This window comes from Ursus maritimus, unplaced genomic scaffold (genome assembly GCF_017311325.1).
Source record: "Ursus maritimus isolate PB19 unplaced genomic scaffold, ASM1731132v1 scaffold_19, whole genome shotgun sequence".
Taxonomy (NCBI): domain Eukaryota; kingdom Metazoa; phylum Chordata; class Mammalia; order Carnivora; family Ursidae; genus Ursus; species Ursus maritimus.
The window spans coordinates 39701859-39721573 of record NW_024424341.1 but is presented as its reverse complement, the minus strand read 5'-3'; the positions used below and the strand labels follow the sequence as shown (position 1 = coordinate 39721573).

The 19715-nt window shown below is 51.8% G+C and overlaps 1 protein-coding gene across 3 annotated transcripts in view; it reads left to right on the top strand.

Annotated features, from left to right (window-relative positions):
• PEPD (peptidase D) overlaps window positions 1–19715 on the top strand; it is a 113420-nt gene that overhangs the window by 45487 nt on the left and 48218 nt on the right. For all 3 annotated transcript variants that reach the window (XM_040633710.1, XM_040633709.1, XM_040633711.1), the window contains 2 exons: window positions 329–404; window positions 1330–1376. In XM_040633710.1, the coding sequence (XP_040489644.1) occupies window positions 329–404; window positions 1330–1376 (123 nt within the window). The remainder of the gene's footprint in view (window positions 1–328; window positions 405–1329; window positions 1377–19715) is intronic.

The following is a 19715-nucleotide window of genomic DNA, read 5'->3' as shown; positions in this document are numbered from 1 at the left end:
TCAGTGAGGCAAGACATGTCTGGCTGCAGAATCTGGGCTTCTTCCAGCACCCAGAGTGGTTTCCAGAATTTGTAACTAGAAACAGCCTGCACACCCAAGCCTGGCATTAGATCAGGATGGACAGCCCTTATGCAGTGTGTCACTGCTGGGGCTTGGTGGCCCTTCCTGCCCCCACCCCCATGACCCAGTGGCCTGGCTGGGCACATGCCAGCTCTGTGCTGCTTCCCAGGCCATGCCAGGTGGGCCCCTAGGTCTCCCTGGGTGGGGCGTCCAGCCGGCCCCTGGTGCGAGGCATCACTGACTTGCCACTTTGTTCTTCTCTCTGAAGCCGGGTCTTTAAGACGGACATGGAACTGGAGGTTTTGCGTTACACCAACAGAATCTCCAGCGAGGCCCACCGGGAGGTAAGCTGGGCGCGGGCTGTTCTAGCGGGGGTGGGCAGGCAGCAGGGCTCTGAGCGGGCTGGGGGATGCCCTCGTGGAGGTGGATGGTCCCGCTGTGGCTCTAGTCCCAAGTGCCCCGTGAACAGGTAGCAAGTGTCGCTTCCGGCAGAGACACAGTGGTGGTTCTTTTCTCTTCCCCAGTGGGGCAGGGACAGCAGAGGCTCTGGTCCAGTCCCTTACCTTAAGGCACCCACCATCCCTGGACATCTCCCAGCAAGAAGTCCCTGCTTCCAGGAGCGTGGGGCTCTCCTTCCTGGCGCGCTGGCAGTCCAGCTCCTTTTAAAGACTCTCCCATCCTTACCCATGATTCAAGCACAGTGATTACTGTCCTCCGTTTTCCAAAAACAGCCTCTCTCACAGGGCTCTTTCCCAAACCTTCCCACTTCACCTGAGGAGAAGAGCAAACGAAGAAGTGTATTTCTGGTAGGACGTTCAGGGCGCCTGCGTGGTGACAGTCACAGCTTTGTGTCAGGAGACAGACAAGGGTCATTTGTGGGCCACCGTCTCTTGCATGAATTCATTTTCTGTGTGTTCTATGACAGCCAAACAAAGGGAACCTTCTACTAGCCATCGCTTTCCGAGCATTAAGTGCTCACCAGACATCTTGGTGAAATCTTGCCCGCTGCCTGAGAGGGCCGTGTAGCCTGGTGCCGGGTGCTCACGGGCTCCCGAATGGAAGGGCTCCAGAGTGCTTTAAATAAACTGTATGGCTCTTGGAGCTTTAAAAAAGTTTGAATTTGTCACAAGTCTGCACCACTATGTGCCTGCACTGTTCTTTTTTTTTTTTTAAGTAGAGTTTCTTTTGAAAAACTGCTGTACGTTATTTATAAGGCAGTGTTACTTCTCTCCTTAATACAAATGTCTTTGCTTAATATCCGTCCGCCAGGTAATGAAGGCTGTAAAAGTGGGAATGAAGGAGTATGAGATGGAGAGGTAAGCTGCTCTGTTTCTCCGTAATTGATGTTCCCCGAGCCCACACCTGGTAGAGGCGCCGCAGCCCCGCGTGGCTTGAGTGGGGACCGCGAGCTGGGCGTCTGTCTTCTGACTGTGGCCACCTCCCTGGCTCTGGGCAGAGTGTTTGATGGTAATGGTCTTTGATGACTTTTCGGGATGGTTTAGTGCCCCATCTTCCACGCTTGGACTTTGTTTCTGCAATTTGCCAGAAACTTTACCGAATAGCTGCTATTGTGACTCTGAAAGCCGCTAGTAAAGCAGCTTGCCATTTTTATGTGTAAACATCGCCATTCCCTCTGCTGTGCTTGGACGACTGGGCGGAGAGATGGTTAAGTGGCTCATAAAGCGTTTTGGAGAACTCCATTGGGCTTCTGCTCCAATTAGGCCCGCAGCGAGCCACTGCCCCCACCCCCCCAGCACTTCCTGGGGTGGCCCAGCCATGATGGGTGTGACCTAGCCAGCTCCTCCGTCCCGCTCCGCTCCGGGACCCAGGGCTCAGCATGTGCTGCCCATGGCCCGAGGAAGCCCTGAGTCAGACCCAAACTGCTCCAGTGGCTCTCCTCTCACCCAGGTCCTGGGGCAGGAGGCCCCCAGTCCAGCATCTCCCCCCCCCCAGTGACAATACCATCTGGAAGCTCTGCTGGGGAGGGCACACTGAAGAGGCTGCCAGTTCTCCCCCTGTGACGTAATGAGAAATGCATATTTGGTCTCTGCCTCCAGTTTCTGGCATAGAGCTTCTAGAACCCTTGCAGTTCCTTCAGTGAAAGTGTCTTTATTTCATGTGTACCTGAGTGACTCTTAGAAGGTGGGGGCTGGTTGCTAGAGGAATCGACCCCTAGATTAGGGGGTTGGAACTCTCAGCCCTGCCCTCAAACTCCAGGGAGAGGGGAGAGCGGCTGGAGGTGGAGTTCTGACCAGTGACTTACTCAGCCTTGCTTACAGAAGGGAACCTCCATAGAAACCTTACGCAGTGGGAGTGCTGGAAGGGTGGCAGGCCTGGGGTGTGGGGGCAGGCATGGAAGTCCATGTCTCGTCCCCCATACCTCCCCTGTCCGTCTCTCTTTTGTTTGGCTCTTCCTGAGTTGTATCCTTTCTAATAAAGTGCTAATAGTAAGTAAAGTCCTTTCCTGAGTTCTTTGAGCTATTCTGGCAAATGATCAAACCCAAGGAAGGGGTCATGGAAACCCCCAGTTTATAGCCAGTCCATCCTAAGTATTAAGCCCTTAACCTGGGAGGTCTGTGCTAACTGTGGCAGTTAGTGTTAGAATTAAATTGTTAGACATCCAGTTGGTGACCACAGAGAATTGGAAAATTGCTTGGTGTGGAAGACCCACACGTTTGGTGTCAGAGTGTTGTGTGTACAGAAAAAAAGAGTTTTACCTTTACCGCCACCCCCATTCTCGGCTGCCCCTTCCTTCCTGGCCCTGCAGGAGCTTGATGCTGCCTCCCCTTCCTCACTTGGCAGAGCCCACCAGTGCCCTCAGGGCCCGCTCTGCCTCCATATGCCCCTCCCAGGCTTTCTGGCCTGCCCACATTGTCGGTGTGAGCATCTGTGTTCACCATCGTGTGGCTCGGGGAGAGGCGTCTTTTTCAAAGTCTAACCCGGAAAGGAGTCCAGAAGAGAGGGCCTCCGTATTTCTCTCCTCTTACCCTGGGTAGAAAGCATGGCCTTGAGGGTGCTCATTGCTGTGGTGTCCCACGAGGGGGCATGGAACAAGAGCTTCATCAGGGCCCCAGCTCTGTCACGCTGGAGGAGGATGGGGACGGGCACACAGAGCTGTCCCAGCCTCTGCCTTCACGTGGTCTGCTGCAGTGCGGTATCTGCTCTGCAAGTCCCAGGGTCCTCGCCCCCCACCACGATCTGGGACAGGGGGAGTTCTGTGGGGCTACCTGGGAGGTGGGCCGGGCTGCGGTCCCCTAGATTGGCACTGCCCCACAAATCTGTTCCCAGCTGAACTGGCCCATGGCTGATGCCTGCAACAAAAATAACCCAGAAATTAGAGCAGGACTAGCTTGCCCCAGAGTGGAGCCCTGCCATCCTCCGCATGCCGGCAGCCTTGTGTCCTCAGCTGCCAGCAGTCTAGCTCCAAAGCTGGCTCCTGGGAGGGGTGTGAACTGCCCTCCCACCCAGGGTCCAGAGCCCGAGCCCGCCGCCACCCGGTTGGCCTGTGTGTGAGCTCTGGCCAGGGGCCCTGGGAATACTTCTGCCAGCTTCCTCCTCCCTCACCCAAGGCATGGAGGTCTTTTTTCTCTTTTAATGAGAAATTTCAAATATCCACCACCCCCTGCAAAAAGAAGAAAGGATGGGATAATGAACCTCGAAGCCCCCACCAGGGTTTTTGTTTTGTCTTGTTTGGTCGTCGTATTTAAAACCAAACCCCAGACGTCATGCCAGAGCCGCTGTAGGCATCTCAGTTGAAGATTTTTGCCCTTTACAAAACCGCCATGTCATCATCACATCTAACCAAATTCACGATAATGCCTTCATCTCAATACCTGGTCCACGCTGGTCTGTTTGCGTTGGGATCCAGTCTACACATTGAGTTTGGCTCTTGTGTGAAGGGGCCTTTGTTAAGCTGAGCTGTGGGGACATCGTCCCTTTGTCTTCAAACTGCTGAGCGCCCCCCTGCCCTCCAGTCCCCCAGCCCCACGGCTGCTTCCTCTGTGGATCAGGAGAAATGAGCCTCTAGCTCACGCCAGAGCCACCCTGAGGGCACCGAGTGGCATTACTTTGGCTCGACTGGATGTGCCAGGTGTGTGCACTGTTGTGCACCTACTGTATGCCCCGCCCCCGCCCCCATGGCTGGCTGTAGGAAGTACGTAAGGAATGCAGTGCCCGCCCTGAGAGCTGAGAGCAGGAACCTTCCTGGGGTGCAGGCTTGGGGGGTTGTGGACAGCACTGGGGAAAAGCTGAGGCAGAGAAGATGAGAACAAGAGACGGAGTCTGTTCCTAAAGGACAGGTGGGCAGGGAGGCCTGTGGGGGAGGACGGTGTCACCCCCCAAAGCACTGGAAAGATGGTTGTCCTGGGACATCTCGGGGTGGCCCTGGCCAGATTTGACGAGGGTGCTCCCTACTGCCAGTGCCAGCCGAAGCCTGTGGGGGCACTTGGCAGTGGTGAGCAGGGGGGCTGACTTCTCTCTGCCGTGAGCTTCCTCCACACAGTACGTTTTTCTGTCACTGCCCAGGTGGCTCTGTGACAGTTTTGTGGTCTGCGTCCTTGGGAGGCTGGAGGCTTCTTGAAGTCCCATCTCCTTTATGCACAGTGTCTGCCCCACAGTTGGTGTCGAGAAGTGTGTGTGTGTTGGGGGGGGGGCTGGATGGATGGGAGACAGAGGGAAATGTTCTGAGCTATTTTTTGCTGTCCTCTGTGCCACCGTGAACTTGTAGAATTCTTTTCTTAACTAGGTGGGGAGTATAAAACCTCTAGAGCAGGTGTGTTTCCCCGCGTGGCGTGGCCCTCGTAACACAGGCTGGACCGGTGCCCAGGAAGGCCCAGGGCGGCCAGACTCCTATGCAGGCCGCCGACCACAGGGGTCAAAGGAGCATCCCTAGAACTGCTGGACGTTCTGCCAGGAGCATGGCCAGCGCCAGCCCCGCAGGGGGACACAGGCCAAGAAGAGCAGGGACTCTTGTGTGTCAGGACCGGAGGCAGGGTGGAAGCAGGGGACGGGAGGCCGAGATGGGGCCGATTTTCTCAAAAGAGGGCATGCTGTCAACACAATGGTGGTCAGACTCAGGCTGGAGAGATGCTGGCCAGCAAACCCGGTCCTAAGCCTCATCTTTTTTTGTTGTTCTATTATCGAAGGCTTGTTATAGAATCTTGAGGGCATGTTAAAAAAAAAAAAGAAAGAGAGTTGATGGCATTTATTAATGCCTTCTTCGTGCTGTGCATATGAGTAGGGTTTTTAGAGGAAAGGAAAATCATTTTCCGCAAATCCAGGTGTAGTAAATTGTGTTAAACCAACAAGACGTTAATGTGTGGGTAAATCGGGCGCTGACAGCATCTGACTGCAGGCCCAGTCAGGCAGTCCATTTCACCGCCTCGTATTCTTTCGTGTTAGTGGCGTAACCAGCTTGTAGCCGGCTGGCGTGGGGCTGGCAGCTGAATCAGTTACCTGCAAACACTAATTTAGAGCATGCTCGATTGGCTGTGTAAGCAGGTCCCGGCTCACATTTGCCACAAGGAGATTAATAACGATGTTTTTGACAGCCTGGAACCTTAATTGAAATTATGCCATCTTTCTCTCCAGGCCGGGACTGGGCCATTTTGGGTCCTTCTGTAACAGCTTCCGTGGGGGTTGTGGGAAGGCATTACAAGGCGGAGGGTCTGTGAGGTGTGCCGGGGGGCAGCGGGGCCATCCCGCTCCCCAGGCTGGGGTCCTTCTCGGCAGACACCCCCGACACTTCCCGGAGACGGTCGACAGGGCCTGGGTTTGCTCTGCTGTTCTGTCCCGGGCAACAGCCCACACCGGTAGCCTCCCGTTGTCTTCCAGTCCTTCGTGAAAGCACTTGCCCAGCTGTGCTGCGCGGAGGGCCTCTTGCCTTTCCCTGCCCTCTGGCCAGATGGAGCGAGGTGTGCAGTGTGTCCACTGAGTCCGGGCTGGGGGTGGGGGGGCCAGCCTGAGGGGAGGGGTCTCCTGCCCTGACCCTGCGCGCCCACGTACGCGAGCATGCACACACACACACACACACACACACACACACCTGCAGACATACCACAGTTATACACACACACAGACACCATCCACGGATACTACACACACACACACACACACACTGTCCACTGGCACCACACCCACACACACCACAGACATACCACAGACACACACACACACACACTGTCCACTGACACCACACAGCCACACCCACACACACCACAGACACACCGCAGACATACACACACCACAGACACTACCCACTTATACCACATACCTACCCATATACACAACCCCCCCACACACATTACAGACATACACACAGACACCATTCACCCACCCTCATACACACACACCCCAACACACACCATACACACACACACAGATACCACTTTACTACCCCGACACACACCCCAACACACACAGATGCCATCCACTGTCACCACACACACACACCACGGACATGCACACAGACACTGCCCACTGACAGACAAACACACACACCACACATACACATATACCATATATATGCACACTGCACACCCCATTACACACCCCACACGGACACATGTATCACACACAGTTACGTAATACCATGCACACACCACACACATCGTACACCGCCCGCACACACCGCACATATAGCCCACATGTACTACGCATGCACCGCATACACATGCCTCACACAGAGACACACCCACCACACACCACACTCACATACCATGTACACTCACACCTACACACACACACACACCCCACATTAGCTGTGGGGTGCTGGGTCGGGTAGTTGATCTTTCAATTTACCCACTCCAGGGAACAAATGGCAAAACCCTTGCTATGTTGTTAAAGCTATTTTTAAATCTTTTTTGAGGGTTAAAAAATTTAACTCCAGTGAGGATAACTGGAAGACGGGAGAGTTTATAGGAAACCCCGCAACCACAAGCCTACTAACTCACGGTGATTATGGCTGTAGAAAGCTCAGGCTGCTGACACAGAGCTGCTTTCTCTTGTCCCATGCCCCAACCCAAGCCCTAGGCCTCGCCCGACACAGTTGACCCCTGAGCTCATCCCTCACAGTCCCGGCTCCCCCACAGATCCCACAGACCGCCCCTCTCGTGCCCCCAGATGATGGGACTGGCTTCTCCCTCACATCTGCAGGGGCTGCATTTCCAGGTCTCTGGAGACCACTGACCCCTCTCAGATTCACTCCCTCTACTTTGTCCATCCCTCCTGGTGCGCTGTGATCACTGAAGGGCCATCCCTCAGGTGCCTGGACCCTCGTGCCCCCTTCTGTCTATGGGTCTTGCCCGGGGCTCTCCGTGCCTGGTGTGCTGGGCATGGTGGTCAGAGATGGCCCTATATGGCTCTGGCTGTGCCCTTCATGGGTCATGCAGAGGATACAGGTTTCTTTGGTGATGGATGTCACCAAAAGGCCCATATTTTCCTCCTTCCGGGAGGTTCTGGAGACGTGTAGCTTTCAGTCACCCGGGAGTGGTCTGACCTAGTGTGCTCTCCACCTAGGCAAGCCTGGGCATCAGTGAGGCCACCCTCAGTTTACCTTCCCCCATGAAGGAGTTTTGCTTGGGGCAGGTGTGGGTCCAGCCAGCCTCTGACCCTGAGCCCCCACAGGTGAGAACAGTTGTGATGGGCCTTCTCCACGGGCCTGGTCACCGTCGTGGGCAGTGTCCTGTCCCCTCTGTAGTGGACATCCTCTCTTTGCTGGCCACCATGGGGGATGAAGCCACGGTGTGGCTTGTTCACAAAGGGCCTGCTGAGACCCCGGGTCCGGGTGTGGCGGAACCTGCTCTTTGCCTCGAGTGGTGAGGCTGATGCAGGTTTCCTGCCAGCGCTTCCTCAGCTGTCGGAGACAGGCCACACACGGCCTACCACGAGAGGGGTCAGGAAACCTGACCCCTGTTTGCTACCCCCTCAGGAAGGCAGCCCACGAATACTGCACCCAGCTGGCCGCCCCTCAGTGAGCTGAGCCCTTCCCAAGAGCCAGGGCCACCTGGGAAAGAGGATTCCTCGGTGTTCAGAACAGGCTGTCTCTCCTCCTGGACCACCCCATACTGGGCAGGGCAGGTCCCGTGTGCCCCCCCAGCCTGCCCTGCGCACACGACCTGACGTGACCCAGGGGAGTAGTGCTCTCCGCGAGGTTCAACAGAGCCCGTGTCTGAAAGTGTCGCTGGGGCCTTGGTGGTGGAGAGGTGGAGGGCTCTGAGGCTTAAAGCCAGGGTAGCTCACTTTGCCTGTAAGAGTAACTGGAAAATGGGTACATTTAGGGCACAAAGCAGCCCAGTGTCCAGCCCGAAGGGTAGACAAAGAACCAGAGGCAAAGGCTTCCTGCAAATATGCAGCCTGGTCATTGCAGCCCGAATCAGAGCTTTGGGGACAAAGCCAAGGGACATAGGCATTTCCTTTTCAAATGCTGGGGAATTGCGCCCTGAGAATCCCCATAAGTAGCAGCAGTGCCAGTAGGCATCTTGATGGATTTCCCTGTAGTATTTCACCATTGAACCCGACTCTGACTGTTGACTTCTGATAAATATATATCATCAGTTTAAGGAAGTAGTGTTTTCTTCTGGCTTACTGAGAGATTTTATCAGGAAAGGATGTTGAATATTGTCAGGTGCCTTTTGGGCTTCTCCCTTGGCCTTTTGTGCATGTGTGTTTTAGGCAATTGATAAAGTTCTAATTTTGTAATCGTTTTGGATCACAGAGAAGTTAAAGGAATATGAGCTAGCTGCCACCTCCCCCACCCCCGTCATTAACACGACTGTGGCACATTTGTCACAGCTCACGAACAATATTGACACATTATTATCATCTGAAGTCCACACTTTATTTCAGTTTCCTTACCTTTCCCGGTATTCTCTTCTGTTCCAGGATCCCACCCAGGACACCCCATTGTGTTTAGCTGCCCTGTCTCCTTAGGCTCCTCTTGGCTGTGACAATTCCTCAGACTTTCTTTCTTTTGATGACCTTAACAGTTTTGAGGCGGACCGATCAGATATTTTGTACAAGGTCCTTCCGTTGTAGTTTTTCCGATGTTTTTCTCAGAGTTTCGACTGGGGTCATGGGTCACTGGGAGGAAGACCACGGAGGTAGAGTGTCGCTTGCACCACATCGTATCAGGGCTACGCGCTGTGAACCTCACTGACCACCGGTGTTGACCTTGATCACCTCCCTGAGGCAGTGTTTGAACTGGAAAGTTGCTCTTTCCCACCTTCCCGGGCTATACTCTTTGACGGAAGTCACTGGCCGGCCCACACATAAGAAGCGGGGAGTTATGCTGTGTCCCCTTGGTGGGGGAGTAACTGTAGACACTATTTGTGATTCTGCCATATAGGGAAGTTATCTCTTCTTCTCATTCACGTATTTCTTCAGTCATATATATCCTTATACCTACATGGACTCATAGATGCTTACTTTATACTTTGAGTTATAATCCAATATTATTTATTTTCTTGCACATGTCATTCTTGCTTTGGGCATCAGAGGCTCCATCATTTGGCTCCTGTGTCCTTCCGACATCATCCACCCCCATGATTTTGCTTCTCAAGCACTGCCTTGCATTATGGCACTGCAAGGCGCTCGAGGCTCATTTTGTATGTTCCCCACTCCAGCCCCAAAATGAACCATTTCTGCGGGGAGCACCGGTTCCTTTTACCAGAGCGTGACATCAGATACCAAGATCGGGCACTAGGTGAACCTTACATGAACTTTACGCAGAGACTTCCTGGTGTGGAGCTAGTGTGGCATCCCTGGCACATCCCCTGCTTCGTCATGGCGGATCTCTGCCAGGATACGCTGCAGGACTGAAACGGGGAGGCAGTATTCAGTAGTGGTTAGAGCATGCTCTCTAGAGACTGGTGTGTCCTGCACCAGTCTGAGTTCCAGTTCTGCCACTTCCTGTGCCTCCGTTTCCTCATCTGGGAAAAGGATAATAAGAGCACTTCATAGCGTGGTTAGGAGGATTCAGTGACTCAGCACATGGACAGTAAGTGGACCAGGCAGCATCGTCATGATGGTTTTGTTGTTACTCTTTTGCTAGCATTTTATAAAGATTCAAAATAGGGGATTGAGCTATACATTTTTTTTAAACTCTCTTTGCCATGTTTTGAGATCAGCGTTTTTGAGATTGTGATTTGAGAAGTTCTCCACATTTCTGTTTTCTAGAACAGTTGAGAAAGCAGAGGGACTTTGCAACAACATGATGGGTCTAGAGAGTATAATGCTAAGCAAAATAAGTTAGCCAGAGAAAGATAAATACCATATGATCTCACTCCTATGTGGAATTTAAGAAACAAAACAAACAAGCAAAGGAAAAAAAGAGAGAGAGAGAGACAAACCAAGAAACAGACTCTTAAATACAGAGAACAAACTGGGGGTTACCAAAGGGGAGGGGGGAGGGAGTGGGAGAAATAGGGGATGGGGATTAAGGAGGGCACTTGTGAGGAGCACTGAGTCATGTTTAGGATTGTTGATTGAAAACTGAAACTAATATAACCCCGGATGTTATCTACACTGAAACTAAAATAAAAAACTTAAAAAAAAAAAAAAAAAAAGAAATCAAGTAGAGAGGCTTGTTTGTTCCTTGAAAGTCGAAAGAAGTCCTGCGATATTGTCAGAACTTACTCTTTCTTTGGGGGAGAATTTCTCAGATAACTTTTCAGGTTTTCCTAAGGGATTATTTCAGCCTGACTTTATCCTTTATCCCTCTTAGAGTCAATACAGTACGTTTTCCTGGAAGGTTTTTTTTTTTTCCTTTTCATCATTTTCTTTATTTTTTAAAATTGAAGTATAGTTGACATAGAATATAAATTTGGTTCTTGGAAGGTTTTTCATCAAGAATTTTGAACTTATTAGAACCGCGTTATTTTCTTCTTTTAAATTTGGAAAACATCTCCTCTGTGTCTGTAGTTGTGCTTCCTTTCTCATTCCTGCCTGTGTGTCTGCTCTTTTCTGTATGGAGGAGCTTTGCTGGAATCATAGTCATTTTGTTGGTTTTTTCATAAAATCAGCTTCCAGATGTAATGATCAGCTCCACTGCTGGTCTAACTCCTAGATCCCCAGTTTTATTACTCATTGCTTTCTCCTTCCTTCCTGACCTTGTTTCGAACAACCATCTATCTTTTAACTTGTTCCGTTGAAACTTAGCTTTTTTTCCCATCGTTTCTTGTGGAGTAATAAATGAATTTTGGCTCGTATATTCTTGAATGCTGCCTTTGCCATGTCCTAAGAAGTTTTGGTTGTTGTGATGTTTGACCTAAGAAATGAACTAAGAGCATTTCTTCTAATTTCCAGAGAGATGTGATTGGTTAATTTTCTTGGTTAACTTTTGGTTATTAGTTTCCACCATAGGTAGAGAATGTCTGTGTAAATTTTATTTTTCTTAGTTTTGAGATTTTTCTTTGAGGCCTATTTAGAAATATTTTTGTCAGTATTTTATGGAATAAAGTGAAACATTAAACATATTGGAAAATTTTAATTTTTTATTTTTAGAGTACATACTTGGATGTTCCTTAGGTCAGGTTTCTCCTCTTATTATTTGGACATTTTCTCTAGGATGAAGAGAGGCTGTTTTATGAATTCGTCTTTGTGGTTCTCAGTAGATTTTTGTTTTACTCGTTTCCATACCAAGTTGTTTGAGGCTTACAGGTTGAGGATTGTTATTTTTTATTTTATTTTTTTTTTTAGGTATTAATCTAGAGAAAGTTTTATTTTATGTATTTTTTATAGACACTTAAAAGCAGTTACCTTAATTATTGAAACTTTTTTAAATGTTTTTTTATTATATTATGTTAGTCACCATACAGTACATCCCCGGTTTCCAATGTAAAGTTCGATGATTCATTAGTTGCTTATAACACCCAGTGCACCATGCAATATGTGCCCTCCTTACTACCCATCACCGGTCTATCTCATTCCCCCACCCCCTCCCCTCTGAGGCCCTCAGTTTGTTTCTCAGAGTCCATAGTCTCTCATGTTTCATTCCGCCTTCTGATTAACCCCCCTTTTTTTTATCCCTTTCTTCCCCTACCGATCTTCCTAGTTCTTATGTTCCATAGATGAGAGAAACCATATGATAAATGTCTTTCTCTGCTTGACTTATTTCACTTAGCATTATCTCCTCCAGTGCCGTCCATGTTGCAGCAAATGTTGAGAACTCGTTCTTTCTGATAGCTGAGTAATATTCCATTGTATATATGGACCACAACTTCTTAATCCAATCATCTGTTGAAGGGCATCTTGGCTTCTTCCACGATTTAGCTATTGTGGACAATGCTGCTATGAACATTGGGGTGCATATGGCCCTTCTCTTCACTACGTCTGTCTCTTTGGGGTAAACACCCAGTAGTGCAATGGCTGGGTCATAGGGTAGCTCAATTTTTAACTTTTTAAGGGACCTCCACACTGTTTTCCAGAGTGGCTGTACCAACTTGCATTCCCACCAACAATGTAGGAGGGATCCCCTTTCTCCACATCCTCTCCAACAATTGTTGTTTCTTGCCTTGTCTATTTTTGCCATTCTAACTGGCGTAGGGTGGTATCTCAGTGTGGTTTTGATTTGAATTTCCCTGATGGCTAATGATTTTGAACATTTTTTCATGTGTCTGTTAGCCATTTGTATGTCTTCATTGGAAAAGTGTCTCTTCATATCTTCTGCCCATTTTTTGATTTGTTTATTTGTTTCTTGTGTATTGAGTTTGAGAAATTCTTTGTAGATCTTGGATACCAGTCTTTTAGAGGATTGTTATGTTTTTTAATTGTGTATTTTACCTTTTTACAGCTTACAGGAACCCCTTTTGACCTAAGTAATCCTTTCTGTGTTGACTCTGACATCTGCTCCTGGTTTTGCTCTTTAATGTTTTCTTACTTTGCATTTTCCTGGTGTATCTCTGCTTACTCCTTGCTTTTCACTCTCTTCATCAGCTCTAGTTTACATATTCCCAATGCAGGGCCCCTGGGTGGTAGGAAAGCCATTTGCGTCTGTCGTGATGACCAGAATGTTTGCTCTCTTGGTGCTGCTTTCTGGTTTCTGTACCACTTTTCTGGCTTTTAAGTTGTTCTCTGTCATTCTGGAAAATTGGTGACGTTTCCTTTGTTCTGTGCATCCCACTTTTGGTGTAGAATTACTTTTAAATTAAGAAGAAAGGATGTGTGGGACGCCTGGGTGGCACAGCGGTTAAGCGTCTGCCTTCGGCTCAGGGCGTGATCCCGGCGATCTGGGATCGAGCCCCACATCAGGCTCTTCTGCTATGGGCCTGCTTCTTCCTCTCCCACTCCCCCTGCTTGTGTTCCCTCTCTCGCTGGCTGTCTCTATCTCTGTCAAATAAATAAAATCTTTAAAAAAAAAAAAAAAAGAAGAAAGGACGTGTATTTCTTTATGGTCTCTACCAATGTGAACAAGTCAAATACTATTGATCCCTCATTTGGAAAAATGAGAAATTCAGCATGGTTTTACTCTTTATCCTCCCCTTGCCCCTATCCTTCCAGTTTCTTACTGTCTCACTTCTCTTTCCATCAGTTATTTTCAACATTTGTGTTCTTTTGTAGTCATTTTCATCACAGTTGTTCAGAATGAGCACTGTCATACTGAATCCATTGTGCACCCCTGTTTTGTACCCTGTGTTCCCTTTCCTTGAATGCTTGTACTTTGGCCTTGCACATTGGAGAGTTTTTCCGTCGCCTCCTCTGCGAGGGATGGTTTAACTGGTATTGGATCTTGGTTCCATGAAACCATTCCCTCCATGTTTGCCAGAGATCTTAGGCAAATCATCTTCTTTCTTCTTTCTAAGGAACTTTTTAATTGTCTTGCTTTGGTGGGTGTAGGAGTCTGTCTTAATTCTTGAAGAGTGACAGTATTTCCCGAGGATCGGTGCCATTTCTCGGTGCTGACCTGGGCTTCATCCGTACCGAGGGAGTCAGAATCCCCCTGGCCTTGGCAGCCAGGTGGAGGGCCCCAGTGCAGGGGCCACTTGAGAAGAGGTGTGAGCTCTCTGTGTCAGTGTACAGTTCTTCAGCCGGTCATCAGTACAGGGGTTGGGGGGCACAAAAGACCACATGATTCAAGTGGCAAGACTTACATCAGGTGTCTTCTGACTTAGGCCAATGAAGGGTAGAGCAAAGAAGCTATCATACCTCCCACACAGGCCAGAGGAGGTGGAGGAGGACACAGCCTGTCGACTTGGATCCTGGTGACAGGTCCAGCAATGTCAGCAACAGCTCTGCGGAGTCAGGAGCCGCTTGGCCACCCGAGAGACTGGTCTGTGTGTGGAGGACAGGCCAGCAGCAGTGGCTGTTTGCACACCCAAGTGGGCATGCCACACCTCTGTGTCTCCTGTTATCTCACTTGGCACTCCCCAGAGGCACACATGTGTCCTCCTGGGTCATGTTATCTGAGGCCTGTGATATTATTATTTATCATGTCACTCCCCAGTCTCTCTGTGGCTTCCTTCTCAGTTACAGAAGCCAATGGGGTGACCCACGGGGGGCCGGAAGCTGTGCAGACAGGCCTGGAGTTGTCCCTGTGAGCTCCCATGATGGACTAGGATCCGGTCCTTTAATCTGAACAATGAAACCTTTCTTTACTTTAGGACCTTCCTTTTAAGTTCCTGTTCTGCATATGTCAGGTCCCCTGGACGCCTCCTCTGGCCTTTATCTTTTCTCTCATAATTCCCACTTCTGCACCAGTAGGAAGTTCTCAGGCTTCTCTTCCCATTCACTTATGGTAACCCCTGCACACAGCTCTGCGGCTCACTCATTACACTGTCATAACGGCTACCACAGCTTTCGTCTGGAGAGCCCCTTCCCGTTTTGACCCGTTCTCCGTCCATGACTGTCCACTCTTGCTCTTCAGATGCGCTGTCTCGTGGATCCCGTAAGAACACGGGCTGCAGACTCTGTTCCTCCCGTTTCCCACAGGGAGACTCGCTCTGGCTCCCTCTGCATGGCTGACGGAGAGCTCTCTGACAGACCCCAGATGTGGGGTGCTGTTGAAATCGCTCAGGCCCAGAAGAAAGGGGGAGGAAAGTTTGGGTTGCCTGTGGATTCATTGTGCAAGGTGAGCTGCCAGAGGAGCTGAGCAGGGGCTGTGAGCCAAATCGGGGGTGTGTCGCAGTGCCAAGCCTTTTCTTGGTGGCAGAAGGAGACATCTTTCCTGCGGTGGGCCATTGCCTGAGTTGGCTTTGGCCATACCCCGTTAGCTGGACTGCCTTCCCCCTGGGGCCCCTGTGAGACTTGCCTGATGCTCTTTTGGGCTTCCAGAAGCTTCTGTCAGGCTAGGGTCTTGGTGGGGGTACCCCTAGTGTCCCCACTTCTCACTCCCCAGGAGGAATTTTCTAGCAAGACAAAGGCCAGAGTTTGTAAACTGGTAGCCTCTGGGCTGGACCCCCAGTACACAGGCAGCTTTCGTTTGGCTCACACAGCCAGGTTTTTTAGTTTGTTTTGGTGGTTTTGAGTCAATAATGAAAAATTAGGAGACTTTCTCTGGCTTTTCCTAGAAATTGAAATTTCTTCCCCTTTCTTCTGTCACCCCTTTGCATTCATTGCTCTCAGGCCGCAGCCGCTTTCAGAGTCGAGAAGGATTTTTCATACCAATGTCTCTATCAAACGAAGGAGAAATAAGACAGTCAAAGGGTCATGTATTTTAAGAAAAATGGGAGAGCTGTGGGGAAGAAGAATGGCTGTTTCTTAGGTTTCATGTGTAAATTTCTGGTCGGCCTCACTGGTTTACAGTTTACCTGCCAGGTGCCCCGGGGCCTCACCCCCATCCCAGAAGAGCCTTTCCCTTTTGCCCGTACCCCCTGAAGGAGCCCCGGGGTCGACAGGAGGGATGGGGGTGCAGCCTGGGGGCCAGCATCCATCTGGGAGGGGAGGTGGTCCCACTCAGTTCCCACTGAGTGCCAGGAATTTCCAGCACCCAACTGTCCTGTAGGAGCCATTATCCGGGTTTGGCGCCCAGAACAGGCAGACAGTTGTGATTTTGCAGCGAGGTTTGGTACCGGTCTTTAGAAAATTCTTATTCAGGCCTATTACATGCTGGTGCAGAAAGATGCTCCCTTTGGGAGCAATTATTCTGGGCTGGGAGTTTTCCCCTCCTAACTCAGAATTCTGTAGATGTCATGAAGGGTTTAATCCAGGAACTCAGAAAGCCTGTTTCCATATCTGCCAGCAGGCATGTCTGCTCTTGAAACCTGGAGGTAGTTTCTGATGAAACCACAGAGAGGGGTTTTCTGCTTAGAGCCCCAACCATAGGCTCTGGGTGCTGGGGTCTCTGCAGAGCCAGGCCCATGTCCCGCACAGGTCCCGACCCCCCAGCCCGGGGCCCAGCCAGTTGCTGCCCTGGGCCACGGCCGCCCTTGGTGTCGGGCGTGCGGACTGGGTGGTGTGTGCGGTCAGTGGGAGCCTTTGAGCTTTCTCCAGCAGCTGTCGAAGGGCGTGCCACCTCCTCCCACAGCTGCCCCAGAACAGCGCGAGGAAAAGCGCGGGGTCGGGGTGGCTGGACGGATGGGCTGGGGCGGCTCTGCCCGCTTAGCCGCTGCTCACCTGTGGCTCTCACCGACGCAGGACTCCCTGCACATGGTGCCGGGGGTTCAGGAGGGGTGAGGCTGTCTGCAAGCCAGGCTGCCCATGGCTGCTGGTGGTGACAGGCCTCAGGCCAGGGGTCTGGGCTAGCATGTGGTCACCGCGGAGCACCCCTGGTTCCACTGGGCCTCTGGCGCTGCCATGCTCCGAGGTCTCCTCCTGTGCCCTGCTTCTCTGAGCAGAATGAGATGACAGCCGCTGCCCTTGGGCGAGACCCTGGCCCTGCAGGCTGGCTTCTCCCGGCTCCAGCACCACCGCTCGCCCACCCAGCCGCTGCGTTCATGTTTCTTCTGCCATTCTGTTCCAAAAGCCAGTGCGATGGTGGCACGGCACCAGTGCCCACACCTCCCCAGCCCCCTCCACTGGGGCCTTCCCCAGGGGCCGCCCTCTGTGAGGGTGCCACACGCACCTGCCAGCAGAACAGATTACACTTGTGACAACACTTTGGATCCCCTTGCTTGTGAGTGGTGGTTTCCGACCTTCTGTATCTGGGCCTAGGCTGGGGCTATTCCCACGAGTCTTCCAGGTGTCCTGGCAAGGGCCAGGTGCGTGGTACCCAGCCCTCCAGGCAGGGGTGACTGGGGCTCGTTGGTGGAGGGCCCTGGCCGTCCAGCCCCCCGCACAGCAGGTGCCTGGTGGCTATTAGGGTCAGGGCCTGGCTGGACTTTGTTTTTGCTGTTTTACTTTGTCTTGCTGTTGACCCCAGCAGGAGAAGTGGGGTTTGACTGCTCTTCCTGGAGCCAGGCTGGTGCCAATGGAGATGGGCGCCCTGGGTGGGAGAAGTGGGTGTCGGCCAGGCCTTGCTGCCTTGGGTGGTAAAGGAGCCTCTTTGGAGGCAGGGACTCCTTGGGAAAGTGGTACTAGCAGCAGGACTAGGAAAGAGGTTCCTCCTGTATGTGCAGTTTGGAAATGAGGCACCTCCTTGCTCCTACTAGCCCCAGCCAGCTGGCGAAGCCCTGGGGCCCTTGGTGACATTCTACTCAGGGGTAGGAGGGGCTTGGCCGAGGAATGGGCAGCTGGTGCTGGCTGAAGCTGGACAAAGTCACTATCCCATGGGTGAAAAGACACAGGAGAGTGTCCTGGTGTCCTAGGGCGTCTGGGGCCTGGCTGCCAGCATGGCCCGTGCAACACGAGTGTGGTTGGTGCCTTCCCCTCCAGCATGGGGTTACTCAGACCGGCTGTACACAGTCCATATATTTTCAGCGTGAGCTGGAGTCTTTGAATCATTTATCTTGGCAGCTCTTCTTGAAACTGGAGAAAGGTGGAAATTCATCTAGGTGCTGAGAAAGGAGCCTGGAAGAAAAAAGTGTCTGGTGGCTGCCGTGATGGGTGGCATGCCTGGAGATAGCGCTGGTGGCTCAGAGATCAAACAGCTGAGAAATGGTTTCCCAGGAAGAACTCAGGGAATTCTAAGTAGGTAATGAGTAGTGACTTTCTTTTGATTTACGGCGAGACTTGGCAATCAATCCATAATGCTTTGAAGAGGCAAGAAATGAATCTCCAAGAGGCTGCAGTCTGTTGTGGCTCAGACCTGCAGCCCCTCCTTGTGGGGGTGGGGAGCCAGAACCGCAGCCAGGGCTGGGCTGGTTGGGGATCTGCTTCACTTTTCTGCCGCAAAGATCCTGGTCCTTCCTGGCGGACCATGAAGCTGAGGCAAGAGCTGGCTTGAGGGAGGGGCTCCTCACATCTGTCCTCTGCCCAGCCTCCTCCTAGGTCTTGGCTCTGACCCTGGTGGGACACTAGTTCAGCTTTCAGGTCATAGGTGATTCAAACCCTGGTGGTTTGTGGCCGCAGCCTCCCTGCCTTTGGGGACCTCTCTCATCCCTCTGGCCCAGAGGGGTCTAGTTCGCCGGAGCTGCTGAACAAAGTACCATAGACAGGGGCTTAAACAACAGAGATTTATTTTCTCCTAGTCCTGGAGGCTAGAAGTCCAAGATCAAGGTGTCAGCAGGGTTGATTTCTTCTGAGGCCTCTCTCCTTGGCTGCCTTCTTGTGTCCTCATGTGGCCTTTCCCCCCATGGACATACATCCTCGTGCCTCTCTGTGTCTTAATTTCCTATCCTTATAGGGACACCAGTCAGATTGGATGAGGTCCTCACTAAAGACCTCGGTTTAACTTAGTCGCCTCTTTAAAGGCCCTGTCTCCCAATACGGTCACATTCTGACGTACCAGGGTTAGGACTTCAACATATGAATTCTGGGGGGCCACAACTCAGCCAGTAACTGCCTTTGCTCTCGGGAGAAATCAGGCCTGGTTTCCTGTCTGCTGGCTCACTAGGTGACTCAGCAGTGCCCACGTTCGGAAGGGCTTGCGCTGGCCCTAGGGGGCTGGCCAGAGTCACAGGTGACATTCCAGAGGGGAAGACAGACAAGCAGCAGAATAACACATGGTGATAAGTTGGAGTTCAGGAAAGAGCAGGGAACTGTCATAGCCCAGCATGACCCTCTCTAGCTCAGCTGAGGCTGAGGGGGGCGAGGAGCCGGCTGGCACTTGCCACGTGGTGAGAGGGCACAGGGGGTGGGGCCCAGCAGGTAAGAGAGGAGTTGGTGGCAGGGCCAGGTCCCAGTGAGACACCCCTCAGAGGTGTCTGTGACTGGGGAGGGAGCTGGGAGATGAGGCTGTGGCTTTGGGTGGTGAGTAGACAGAAGCGGAGGGCAGCAGGGAGGCTGCAGTGGGCCAGGCTGGGCCTCAGGGCTTTGGGAGGCAAGGGGCGGGGGGGGGGGGGGGGGGAGAGTTTGGAGCTGGAGCTGAGGACTCAGTGGTGGATCAGACATTGGGGTGAGGGGAGATGAAGGATGGCAGTGAGTCCCCAATTTTCACTTGGCCGCCTGGTGGTGTCAGGCCATGCTGTGCGGACCGAGCTTTGCTCCCACTGAGGTCTGTTGTTTGGTTTCTGTGCCTCCCTCCTGCCTCCTGCTGAAAATGGTAGAGGCTGTGCTTTTATAAGGCCCAGAATTTGGACAGGAGAGAGTTCCCCAGGGCCCTGGTGCTGCACTTCCAGCCAGGGCCTAGCTGTATTTCACGCCCTAGCCTCCAGTGAGTGTGTGTGTGTGTGTGTGTGTGTGTGTGT